Source organism: Mirounga angustirostris, unplaced genomic scaffold, assembly GCF_029215605.1.
Source record: "Mirounga angustirostris isolate CCGP_5_RB_7025 unplaced genomic scaffold, mMirAng1.0.hap1 SCAF_4, whole genome shotgun sequence".
Lineage (NCBI taxonomy): Eukaryota > Metazoa > Chordata > Mammalia > Carnivora > Phocidae > Mirounga > Mirounga angustirostris.
In genome coordinates this window covers 85,156,818-85,170,130 of record NW_026991712.1, presented here as the reverse complement: position 1 = coordinate 85,170,130, position 13,313 = coordinate 85,156,818, and the positions used below count along the sequence as shown (strand labels likewise).

The window sequence follows — 13,313 nt, the reverse complement described above, 5'->3', positions numbered from 1 at the left end:
GGATCATGACCTGAGCCAAAGGCAGACGCTTAACCGACTGAGGCACCCAGGCATCCCTCTTTTGCCCACTTTCTTTTCTTTCTCCTTTCCTTTTTCCTTTCCTTCCTTCCTTCCTCTTTCTCTCTCTAGAGAGAGAGAGCACAAGAAGTGGGAGGGTCAGAGTGAGAAGGAGACACCCTGCTGAGCAGGGAGCCCGATGTGGGGCTCCATCCCGGGACTCCAGGATCATGACCTGAGCCGCAGCCGCTTAACCGACTGAGCCACCCAGGTGCCCCTTTTGCCCATTTTCTAACTGGACTTTTTTTTTTTAATTCTAAGTTTTGAAAGTTTATGTATTTTAGTAGTTTTTTTTTTTTTTCCCGGATATGTGGTTTGCAAATTTTTTTCCCAGTCTGTAATTTGTCTTTTCATCCCCTGAGCAATGTCTTTCCCAGAGCAGAAGTTTTGACTTTGGATGAAGTCCAATTTATTATTTTTCCCTTTTATAAAGTACGCTTTCGGTGTCAAGTCTAAGAACTCTGCCTAGCCCTAGATCCCTCCTATGATTTCCTGTTTTTTCCCACCAAGTTGTAGAGTTTTACGGTTTCAGTTAATTTTTGTGTAAGATGTGAGCTTTATATTGAGATTCATTTTTTTAAAAATCTATGGATGTCAAATTGCTCCAGCATCATTTGTTGAAAAAGCTCCCTCTTCTCCATTGAAGTGTTCTTGCATCTTTGTAAAAAATTAGTGGGCATACTTGTGTTGGTCTGAGTTCTCTACTTTGTTCCATTGATATGTCTATACCTCTGTCAATATCACACAGTCTTGATTAGTATGGCTGTATAATGTTTTGAAATCAGACTGATTCTTTCCATTTTATTCTTTTTCAAAACTGTTTTAGTTATTCTAGTACTTTTGTCTTTCTATATATCAGAATCATTTTGTGTAGATCTACAAAAAATCTTGTTGGGATATATGTTAAACCTGTGTATCAATGTGGAGAGAATTAACATCTCTACTATTTTGGCCTTCCAATAAGCCTATTTAGATACTTGGTTTCTTTCATCAGCATTTTATAGTTTTCAGCATGTAAGTCCCATACACGTTTTGTTAGACTTATATCTTTCATTTTTCTAGTGATTGGTATTGAATTGTAATTGATATTGTATCTAATTGCCAGTATAAAGAAATACAATTTATCTCTGTATGTTTATTTTGCACGCTGCAACCTTGTTAAGCAACCATTGGTTTGCCTGGTTCCCCTGTATGTAGCATTCTTCTCTTGCTGCTTTCAAGATTTTTCCTTTACCTTCATCTTTTAGCAGTTTGACTATATGAACCTCGGTGTAGTTTTGTGTTTATCGAGTTGGGGTTCTTTAGGCTTTTTGGATCTGTAAATTAATGTTTTCCACCAAATTTGGGAAGTTTCTGGCCATTATTTCTTTAAATACTTTTTTGCCCCTTTCTCACTCTTTAGGACTCCAACTCCATGTGGAACTGTTTGATACTGTTTTATACTGAGACACTGTGCATTTTTTCCAGTCTTTTCTCTCTTTATTCTTCAAACTGAATAATTTCTATTGATCTATCTTCAACTTGATTCTTTTTTTCCACCATCTCAGTATCTGCTAAACCGAACTAGTAAAATTTTCATTTCAGTTACTGTACTTTTTAACTTTTGAATTTCTTTTTGTTTTCTTTTAAAAATAAAGTTTCCATTTTATCTGTTCACTAATATTATGCTTACCTTCATTTCTTAGAATATATAATAGCTGTTTTTAAGTCTGTTTGCTAAATCTATTATTTGGGCCCACTTGAAGTTGTGTCCGTTAACTGTTTTTTATCTTGAATATGGATTGCATGGCCCCACTTCTTTGTATGTCTAGTAAGTTTTGGCTGAAAACTTAACATCGTATATATTATGTTGCAGTACTTTGAAATCTGTTTTGTTTTTCTGAGGACTTTTTTTGTTGTTGTTCTATTAAGCAGGTAACTTCCCTGGGCTCAAACTGTGAAACTGTCGTACCTAACTATATGCAGCAGCTAATGACTTCACTTAGTTTTTCAGCATCCAGCTGCTCTCTTTTTAGCCTGATTCTGATGGTCTCTGCTGAGCCTGAGCAGGTCCATGGTCAACAAAGAACCTGAACAGATTTTATAGTCAGATTTTAAGGCTTATCCTTTCTCTGGTCCCTTTGTTTCTAGCAATCTCTCAAAATTTCTAAATGCTTTGCCACTCCTCAGTTCTACCTTGTGACACCTCAAGCCAGTAAGAATTTCACTTTCTGTCATTTGAGCTCTGTGCCCATCTTACACATAGTTCAGGCAATGCACTCAACCAAAGGCACAACACACTTGCAAATCACAATAAGAGGTAATTATGTCTTTCAAGGGTAGACCCCCTTCTAGTTTCTCCCTACTTTTCCTCAGGCTCTCTGGTATTTACTCTGCAAATGCATTGTTTAGTGATGAGGCAGGGATTCAGACAGTTTATACTTAGACTCTATTATCTTAGTACTTCTGTATCTCTTTTGCCTCCAAAATTTCACTTCTAAGTTAAAATCAGAATAACTGGAAATTTATCAGTCTGAGTGGGTGCTAGGAGAGCAGGCAGTGGTAAAAGAGCAACTCCAGGCAAGAAAGCCACAAACATGAAGTCATCTGATACTCGTCTCAAAATTTTATGTCTCTGTTCATTTTCCAGTACCTTTGTCAGTGCCTGAATTTTTTTTTTTTTATAATTTTTCTAGTTTTTATGGTTTTCTGTAGAAGGAATTAGTTAAACTCTTGGCAGTACCATAGTTTGAGGGCAGTTGTGGCTGGTGCTAAAAGTTTACCAATGAATGTATTTTTTTTCTTTATCCCTACAAATTTTCAAAAGAGAACCTAAAAAAACAAAAACAAAAGAACCCCCAAAAAACCCAACTGTAGAGTACAGGTTAAGATTTTTTTCTTCATTGGGGGCACCTGGGTGGCTCAGTTGGTTAAGCAACTGCCTTCGGCTCAGGTCATGATCCTGGAGTCCCTGGATCGAGTCCCGCATCGGGCTCCCTGCTCAGCGAGGAGCCTGCTTCTCCCTCTGACCCTCCTCCCTCTCATGTACTCTCTCTCATTCTGGCTCTCTCAAATAAATAAATAAAATCTTAAAAAAAAAAAGATTTTTTTCTTCATAGTAATAGCTTGCATTAAACTTCTCCATGTTATAATACTCTAGTTTTTGTGTAAGTCACAAACTGAAAAATTATAAATTCAGAATTTATGGGCTGAAAGGAATCCTAGAGACCCTTTAGTCAACCCCATCATTTTATGAGGAAACTAAGACAGTCTAGTATTTGCTCAAGATCACTTAACATGCTTATTTTAAAGTGACTGTCTAGTTTAAGTTCTTTTCATTATATCATGGTGTAGTTGCATAGCTGTATTTTCTATCTTCCACAAAACCACAACTTCAAAATTGTATTGTTTGTGAATACAGACTATGTTCCAGCTATACCATAGATTACCAAAATAAAAGCTTTAATATCTAAGTCAACAGAAAAACAAAACAATGTAACAGATGACTTAATTCTCTCAACCTGAGAAAAGCTGAAGGCTTTGACCACTAAACCAGCATGTTCATACTAACTAAACTAGGTTTTTGAGGAATGTTTGTCAAATACTATAAACCTCATCTTCTCTTTAGTGTTTCAAGTGAGAACAGTGTGCCTCTTTCCTGCAATTTTCAACCATTAACTCTTGTACATAACAGATGTTATTTTTCTTGTATGCCATCTCAATACGGCCCTCTGCTGTTAAATTAAAAAATGGTTTTCTAGCCACTACTCCCCAACTATGAGTGTTTGTGAAAATAGTTTTTCTAGTCTGAATCCCAAGGGTCCCAGTGTTGTCATGTTAGCTGTCTATCTGCCCTGTTAGCTCCACTGCTGTGCTAATCAGGCCAAGTTGGGAGGCTGACTCTTCTGAGAGCCACTCAAATTAATAAGATCTACTGCAGGACCACAAACCATCCCAGATTCTGACTAGACAAAACCTACAGGGATACATGTATGGATCAAGGCCAATTCCTAACCATGGGAAAGGAATTCCTAACCATTATGACAAAATGGCATAAAAGCACACATCCAAGGAAAAGGTCAATGATGGTGATGTAGGAAGACCCTGAACTTACCTCCTCCATAGACACACCAAATCTACACCTACTTATAGAGCAATTCCTCCTGAAGAATAACTGACGGCTGACTGAACAGCTTCTGCACAACAAAAGATAGACAGACCACATAGAAAACAACAAAACAGATGGAGACTTGGTATTAAAGGGAAACTTCCACCCCCAATGCTGTGAAATGCGGGGTTGGGGAGGGTGGGCAGGGGGAAGGAATAATACCGAAGGATCATGAGCAGATTTGTCTGCCCTGAGGCACAGAAAAGAAGCTGTGGTTTAGGAGAGCAAGTAGAATATAAAGGAACATGCTCTAGAACCCTACCAGACAGCACAGGAACTGCTGGCACTCCCTTCAGGTGGGCGGGGCTGGTGGGCACCACAGTTTATGTTCCCCCTCCACCTTGCTAGTGTACACAGGAGCAGGGTCTGGCCACCCTAGTCAGATTACCATCCCAGTGAGCCCCAAGCCCCTAGACCACATCAGCCTCAGCTGTCCCACTAAGGAAGCCCCAAAACCATGCACATTGGGACACCCTGGTCACTACAGCTCCAGCCATCTCACCAGGTGACACAGGTGCAAAGCACCCTGGAACGCTCCAGGCCCACACCAGTTCAGCTCCAGATGGCGTGCTGGGGCCCCCCTGGTACAGAGCACTCTGGGACCTCCTGGCTCATGGATGCTTTAGCTCCAGCTCCAGCCACCCTGCCAGGGTACTCACTGTGTGGAGCACCTCGGGAACCCCTGGCCTGTGCCCACTTCAACTCCAGTCGTCCTGTCAGGGCACTCCCTGAGTGAAGCATCCTGGCCTGTGTTAGCCTTGGCTCCAGCCACCCCATCAGGGTGCTTCCTTCATGGAATGCCCTGGGAAACCCTGGCTTGCACTCATTGCAGCTTCAGCCAACTTGTCAGGGTGCCCTCTGCAGAGAGAGGCCCAGGACACTTCCCCCACCACCCCACATGCACTCACTTTAGCTTCAGCTGTCCTGCCAAGGCACTCTCTGTGCAGAGAGCCCCAGGACCATCCTGGACCACACGCACTTCAGCTCCAAACATCCCACCAGGGCAGACCCAGAATGGAGTGCTCCAGGACCCCCAGCCCATGCCAGCCACAGCTCCAGCCAGTCAACCAAAATTACCAGTCACACACAGTCTACACAGAGGATGACCATACACAGGAGCATTCCCTCAAGTTTAGGAGAAGCAGCTGTTCCACCAAATTCATAGAACAAGCACAGAAAGCCAGGCAAAATGAGGAGTCAGAGGAACATGCTCCAAACTAAAGAACAAGACAAAATCTCATAAAAAGAATGGATGGAGATAAATGAAATGGAGATAAGCAATATGCCTGATAAAGAGTTTAAGGTAATGATCATAAAGATGCTCACCAGACTGGAAAGAAGGGTAAAAGAACTGAGTGAGAACTTCAACAAAGAGACAGAAAATATAAAAGGAACCAGAGTTGAGGAATACAATAACTGAAATGAAAAATATACTAGAGGGAATTACCCCAGATTAGTGGATGCAGAAGAATGGATTAGTGATCTAGAAGACAGGGTAATGGGAGCCACCTAAGCTGAACAGCAAAATGAAAAAAGAATTAAAAAAATAAGGGCTTGTTAAAGGATTTCTTGGACAACATCAAGCAAACAAATACTCACATTATAGGGGTCCCAGAAGAAGAGAGAGAGAAAGGGGCAGAAAACTTATTTAAAGAAATAGCAGAAAACTTCCCTAACCTGGGGAAGGAAACACATCCTGGCCCAGGAATCAAAGAATTCCAAACAAGATGAACCCAAGGAGGTCCACACCATGACACATTGTAATTAAAATGTCAACTATTAAAGAGACTCTTAAAAGCAGCAAGAAGCAAATAGTTATATACAAGGGAAACCCCAAAAGGCTATCACCTGATTTTTTCAGCAGGAACTCTGCAGAACAAAAAGGAATGGTATAATATATTCAAAGTGCTGAAAGGAAAAAAACCTCTACCTGGCAAGGTTATCATTCAGAATAGAAGGAGAGAGTTTCCCAGACATATAAAAATTAAAGGAATTCATTATCACTAAATTGGCCTTAGAAGAAATGTTAAAAGGATTTCATTAAGTGAAAAGAAAACCCTAAGGAGAAGAAAAGGATGATATAAAGATATATATATCTATATAAATCTTTATATCTATATATCTTTAAATCTATATAAAGATATAAAACATGACAACATATATATAATGCGGGGGAGTAAAAAAAGTTCTTTTAGAATGTGTTTGAACTTAAGTGATCATCAACTAATATAGACTGCTACATACTTGGGATGTTATATATCAACTTCATGGTAACCACAAAACGAAAATGTATAATAGATGATCAAAAAGTAAAGAAAAATGAAGCCAAACATACACTAAAGAAAGTCATCAATCACAAGAGAAAACAGCAAGGAAACGAACAGAAGAACTATAAAAAATAGCCAGAAAACAATGAATAAAATGGCAATAAGTACATACTTATCAATAATTACTTTAAAATGTAAATGGTCTAAATGCTCCAATCAAAAGACACAGAATGACTGAATGGGTAAAAAAAACCAAGACCCATCTATGTATGCTACCTACAAGAGGCTCACTTCTGACCCAAAGACACAAACAGACTGAAAGTGAAGGGCTGGAATACATATACCATGCAAATGAAAGTGGGGGTTGGGGGGAAGCCAGGGTAGCAGTACTTATCAAAGCAGACTCTATAACAGAGACTTTAACAAGACACACAGAAGGGCATTATATAATTATAAAGAAATCAATCCAACAAGAGGATATAACAACTGTAAATATCTTTGCACACAACATTGAAGCATCTAAATACATAACACAAATGTTAACAGACATAAATGGGAAAACTGTCAGTAATACAATAACAGTAGAGAACTTTAATACCCCACTTACATCAATGAATAGAATATCCGGGCCAAAATAATCAATAATGAAACAGCTTCTCTGAACTAGACCAGATGGACTTAATAGATACATACAGAACATTCCACCCCAAAAGAGCTGAATACACATTCTTTTCAAGTGGACATGGAACATTCTCCAGGACAGATCACATGTGTGCCACAAAACAAGTCTCAATAAATTTAAAAAAGACTGAAATTATATCATGCATCTTTTCTGACTGCAGTGGTATAAACAAGATATCATCACGAGAAAGCAACTGGAAAAAACACAAACACATGGAGGCTAAATATGCTCCTAACCAACCAATAGGTCAATGAAAAAATCAGAGAGGAAATAAAAAATAGAGACAAATGAAAGCAGAAAAACAATCATCCAAAATCTTCTGGATGCAACAAAAGCAGTTCTAAGAGGGACATTTATAGCAATACAGGCCTATCTCAAGAAATAAGAAAAATCTCAAACACTTTAACCTTATACCTAAATGAACTAGAAAAAGAACAAAGCCCAAGCTCAGTAGAAGGAAGGAAATAATAAAGACCAGGCAGAAATAAATGAAATAGATTCTAAAAAAAGAAAATAGAAAGATCAATGAACCAAGAGTTGGTTCTTTGAAAAGGTAACAAAATTGATAAACCTTTAGTCAGATTCATCATAGAAAAAAAAAAGAGAGAGAGAGACAGGACCCAAATTAATAAAACCAGAAATAAAAGAGAAGAAACAACAACTGACACCACAGAAATACAAAGAATTATAAGAGACTACTACAAAAAAATACATGCCAACAAACTGGACAACCTAGAAGAAATGGATAAATTCCTAGAAACATACAGTCTTCTAAAACCGAATCAGGAAGAAGTAGAAAATGTGAACAGACCAACTACTAGCAACAAAAGTGAATCAGTAAACTCCCAATAAGCAAAAGTCTAAGACCAGATGGAATCACAGGTGAATTCTACCAAACATTCCAAGAAGAGTTAATACCTATTCTCCTCAAACTGTCCAAAAAATAGAAGAGGAAGAAATTCACTCTCTGAAACCAGCATTACCCTGATACCAAAATCAACCAAAGACACTACAAAAAAAGAAAACTACAGGTCAATACCCCTGATGAACATAGACGCAAAAATACTCAACAAAATATTAGCAAACTCAATTCAACACTCTATTAAAAGGATCATTTACCACAATCAAATGGGATTTACTCCAGGGATGCAAGGGCGGTTTAGTATAAATGAAAACAACATGATACATCTCATCAATAAAACAAAGGATAAAAACCATATATTCATCCCAAAAGAAAAGCATTTGACAAAATTCAACATTTGATCATAAGAACGCTCAACAAAGTGGGTTCAGAAGGAACATATCTCAACATAAAAAAGGACCTATATGAAAAACCCACAGCTAATCTCATACTCAATGGTGAGAGAGCTTTTCCTCTAAGATCAGGAAGAAAACAAGGATGCCCACTCTTACTACTTTTACTCAACATAGTACTGTAAGTCCTAGCTGCAACAATCTGACAAGAAAAATAAAAGGCATCCAAATCATAGGAGAGAAGTAAAACTATTTGCAGAAAAAAAAAACAGTCCCATTTACAATTGCACCAAAAATAATAAAATACCTAGGCAGTAAAAGACCTGTACTCTGAAACCTATAAAATACTGATAAAAGACATTGAAGAAGACAAACAAATGGAAAGATATTCCATGTTCATTGATTGGAAGAATTTATAGTATTAAAATGTCCATACCAGCCAAAGCAATCTACAGATTCAATGCAATCCCTGTCAAAATACCAACAGCCTTTTTCATGGCACTAGAACAAATTATACTAAAATTTGTATGGAACCATAAAAGACCCCAAATCAATCTTGAGAAAGAAGAATAAAACTGGAGGTATCACAATCCTGGAGTTCAAGATATACTACAAAGCTATAGTAATCAAAAACAACATGGATCAACGGAACAGAATAAAAGCACAGAAACAAACTCACACTTATATACTCAATCTGTAACAAAGGAAGAAAGAATATACAAAGGGAAAAGACAGTCTCTTCAATAAACGGTGTTGGGAAAACTTGACAGCTACATGCAAAGAATGCAGCTGGATGACTTTTTCACACTATATGTAAAAATAAACTCAAAATGGATTAAGACCTAAATGTGAGACCTGAAACCATAAAACTCCTAGAAGAAAACACCAGTGGTAATCTCTTGGACATTAACTTTAGAAATATTTTTCTGGATATGTCTCCTCTGTTGAGGGAAACAAAAGCAAGAATAAACTACTGGGGCAACATCAAAATAGAAAGCCTTTGCACAGCGAAGGAAACCAATAAAACAAAAAGACAACCTACTGAATGGCAGAAGATATTTGCAATAATATAAAAATATATTATTCAACTCAATATCAAAAAGACAATTTGATTAAAAGTGGGCAGAGGACCTGAATAGACATTTTTCTAAAAAAGACATACAGATGGCTAACAGATACATGAGAAGATGCTCAATATCACTAATCAGGTAAATGCAAATCAAAACCACAATGAGATATCACCTCATGCCAGTCAGAATGGATACAATAAAAAAAAGACAAGAATAACAAGTATTGGCAAGGATGTGGAAGAAAAGGAAACCTTCATGTACTGTGGGTGGGAATGTAAACTGGTGTGTTGACTGTGGAAAACAGTATGGAGGGCGCCTGGGTGGCTCAGTTGGTTAAGCGTGCCTTCAGTTCAGGTTATGATCTCAGGGTCCTGAGATGGAGCCACATGGGGCTCTCTGCTCAGCAGGGAGCCTGCTTCTCCCTCTCCTCTGCCCCTCCCCCCTGCTTGTGCACACGCACACGCTCTCTCTCTCAAACAAATAAAATCTTAAAAAAATGTACATCCACACTTGACATGGGTCCTAACTTTACATTCATCTCTCCATATGAATGAAAGAAATATAGTAAATGGGAGAATAATCACGGGACCCAAAATAGTATTATTCCTTTATAATTATCTTTCAATATTGAATAATGTTGATTTTACTGTTGTTTTTTAAATCTACGTTCACATTTTCATGTAAAATAAACTGTACAGAATGAATGTGAACAAAATGCAAAGAATAAATGTATATACAACATGTGTATCTACTATCAATACCCTAGTACAGATGTACAGAAAAGGAGACAAATAATGATCTGGTAAATCTGGCCCTCTTTATCATTCTAAAGTCTATTGTTATCTCTTATATTAAGCCTTCTTTGACGTGACTATGGGTCTTACTATAGAAAAATGTTGAAAGACAAAATATGAAATGCAGAAACCTTCATGCAATTTAAAACCTCTATGTCACTGTTTTTATTTGGGTAATAGAACTTTAAAAAAGACAGTAGACTAATGAACTTCATGAAGACAGTAACTTACTATCTTTTTTTAAGATTTTATTTATTTGATACAGAGAGAGAGAGAGAGGGAGCCTGCACAAGACAGAACACAAGGGGGTGGGGGAGGGTGCAGAGGGAGAAGCAGACTCCCTGCCAAGCAGGGGAGCCTGAAGATTCAGGGCTCGATCCCAGAACCCTGGAATCATGACCTGAACCGAAGACAGACGCGTAACCCACTGAGCCACTCAGGCACCCCAGTAAACTTATCTTGTTCCTCATTCTATCTCTATGAGTTCAGCATTTAGTGCAGTACCTAGCATAAACTAGGCTTCCTATAATTATTAAGAGAATGAAAATATATGAATGAATAAATGAAGACAAAGCACTAAAACCTATTGACTGTCCTCCAGAGACTATTAGTAAGTTCAGTAGTATTCCTTAGCTCTGTATGGTTCACCGTTCTAAGAGTTCTACATGTCAATCACTATTTCCATTTTACAGATGAGGAAATCAAGACATAAAGTAACGCCTCCAGCCACACTGTGAATTATGAACCAAGGATTCATATTCAGACAGTCTGAGTTTACAACCTAGGCTGTAACCCACTGTGATATAGATTTCTAGAAATGCCACTTTATTTATTTATTTATTTTTTAAAGATTTTATTTATTCATTTGACAGAGGGAGTCACAGTGAGAGAGGGAACACAAGCAGGGGGAGTGGGAGAGGGAGAAGCAGGCTTCCCGCTGAGAAGGGAGCCCGATGCGGGGCTTGATCCCAGGACCCTGGGATCATGACCTGAGCCGAAGGCAGACGCTTAATGACTGAGCCACCCAGGCGCCCCTAGAAATGCCACTTTAAAAGCATACATTGTATAAGTACGTCTTAAATGATAAAAATGACAACTGCTAGAAGACTTGAAGGATTTTTCAAAGTAGTTGGAGAAAAGGAAGTTGAAAAGATTGAAATCAGGCATGTGAAAGTTTATAAAAATGTAGGACAACAGACTTTTAAAGCAACCAATGCAGAATATCTTCTAATGTAAATGTTACACTAACAGTTTATCTCAAGAGAATTTATCTAAAGTCAGGAAATAAGTGGAATTTGAGAATTTCTCTCATGCAAGACTAGATACTAAGTCTTTGATGGTACCTTAATTTATAATAAAAATGAATAAGATGAAATTCCCTGTTAGCCCCAATTCATAGTCACGTTTTCTTGTCGAGAAATTCTAAGAGTACAAGCTTTTTAATGTGCTGATATTTTACCTTTTCTTTTTGCTGATGATCATATCCATGGTTTGAAGCAGTCGCCGTTCCAGGGCTAGGATATCTGCATCAGTCACATTTCTATAATAAGCACAAACTGTTAGCAATGTTTCGGGATCCCATCCTTGGGCATAATAAATATAAGGCAGCTGTAGAAACACATAAACCTTAGTTGTTACCCAGTAATTCAGGGACCTTTTCCTAGAGAATATTAAAATGACTATAAAAAGCAAAAATGCTTTTGCTATCATTTTTTATAGCTAAAAGTTTTGCAGTCTCAGGGCAGTGGAAGGTAACTGGCTCTCTTTTAGTCTTTCTTAGCTTTGATCCAGTGACATTTTTGATGTACATGTAAGCACTCTTCCAACTTGGCATTGTCTTCTACCATTCTACTTCTAGGAGGAACTGATTTACTCAAGTGGGGATTAGCTCACATTGCTATCCATGAGTAATGTGCCTTTAAAAAGTATAAGAGGAAGTAAAGAGAATTTGACTGAAATAATAATTTTTTAAAAAGATTTATTTATTTTAGGGAGATAGAGTGAGTGTGTGCATGCCTGTGAGTGGGGGAAGCAGAAGAGGAAGAGGGAGAGGGATGATCTCAATCAAGCAGACTCCCCGCTAAACACAGAGCTCAATCTCATGACCCTGAGATCATGACCTGAACCGAAATTAAGAGCTGGATGCTCAACGAACTGAGCCACTCAGGCGCCCCAAAATAACCATTTTAAAAATAAGTGAATGTAGGACAAACAAAGGGCAAACAATATAAGTGATAAGACTTATTATTTGGAGAGATTCCTAGGACAATGCCCATAAGGACAGATGGAAAGAATAAAAAGGCAGTGTCACAGATCTAATATTTAAGTATTGATGATGGCATGATAGGACATACGTATTCATGAAGTAATAGGAAAAAAAAGAGACAAAGTTCTTTTTACCTGAGGAAGTAGGACATGTAAGTGTATGGGCAGTTGACAGCACCAAATCCAGAAAGAAGAGCCATGAGAGTCACACCAATCACACCTACCCGGCTGATGAGCTGTTCTATGGACAAAATCCCTAAAAACATCAAAGCACCTTAATGTCAGGTGATAAAGATAAAATAGCACTGCAAGAGGAAATATCACAGAAAACATCAACCATTACATACAACTTAAATAAGCCAAATTTTAATTATCAATATTAAATTTAAAATTAAATTATCAATATGTAGATCTTCCATAATAAATGTATAAAAGTCTATTGATTTTCCTCCTATCCCATATGCTTCCAGAATCATCTCTATTGCTGGGCGACGGTAATATTAAAATAATATTTGCAAATAATATTTTTTGACTATTTACTCAAAGTAGTGTGAACTCTAACAAAGCCCTTTTAGTAAAAACTTTGGCAAAAAAATATTAGGAAAGTAGGGGAGGGGGGTGGGAGGATGGTTTAGCCTGGTGATGGGTATTAAAGAGGGCATGCTCTGCATGGAGCACTGGGTGTTATACACAATGAATCATGGAACAGTACATCAAAAACTAATGATGTAATGTAAGGTGATTAACATAACAATAAAAAATTAAAAAAAAAGAAAT

At 37.8% G+C, this 13,313-nt stretch overlaps 1 protein-coding gene across 3 annotated transcripts in view; it reads right to left on the bottom strand.

Annotated features, from left to right (window-relative positions):
- Positions 1-13,313, bottom strand: part of GPR89A (G protein-coupled receptor 89A) — a 64,153-nt gene that overhangs the window by 28,798 nt on the left and 22,042 nt on the right. For all 3 annotated transcript variants that reach the window (XM_064588385.1, XM_054512649.2, XM_045896795.3), the window contains 2 exons: positions 12,672-12,792; positions 11,731-11,811 (listed from right to left, as the gene is read on the bottom strand). In XM_064588385.1, coding sequence (XP_064444455.1) covers positions 11,731-11,811; positions 12,672-12,792 — 202 coding nt within the window. The remainder of the gene's footprint in view (positions 1-11,730; positions 11,812-12,671; positions 12,793-13,313) is intronic.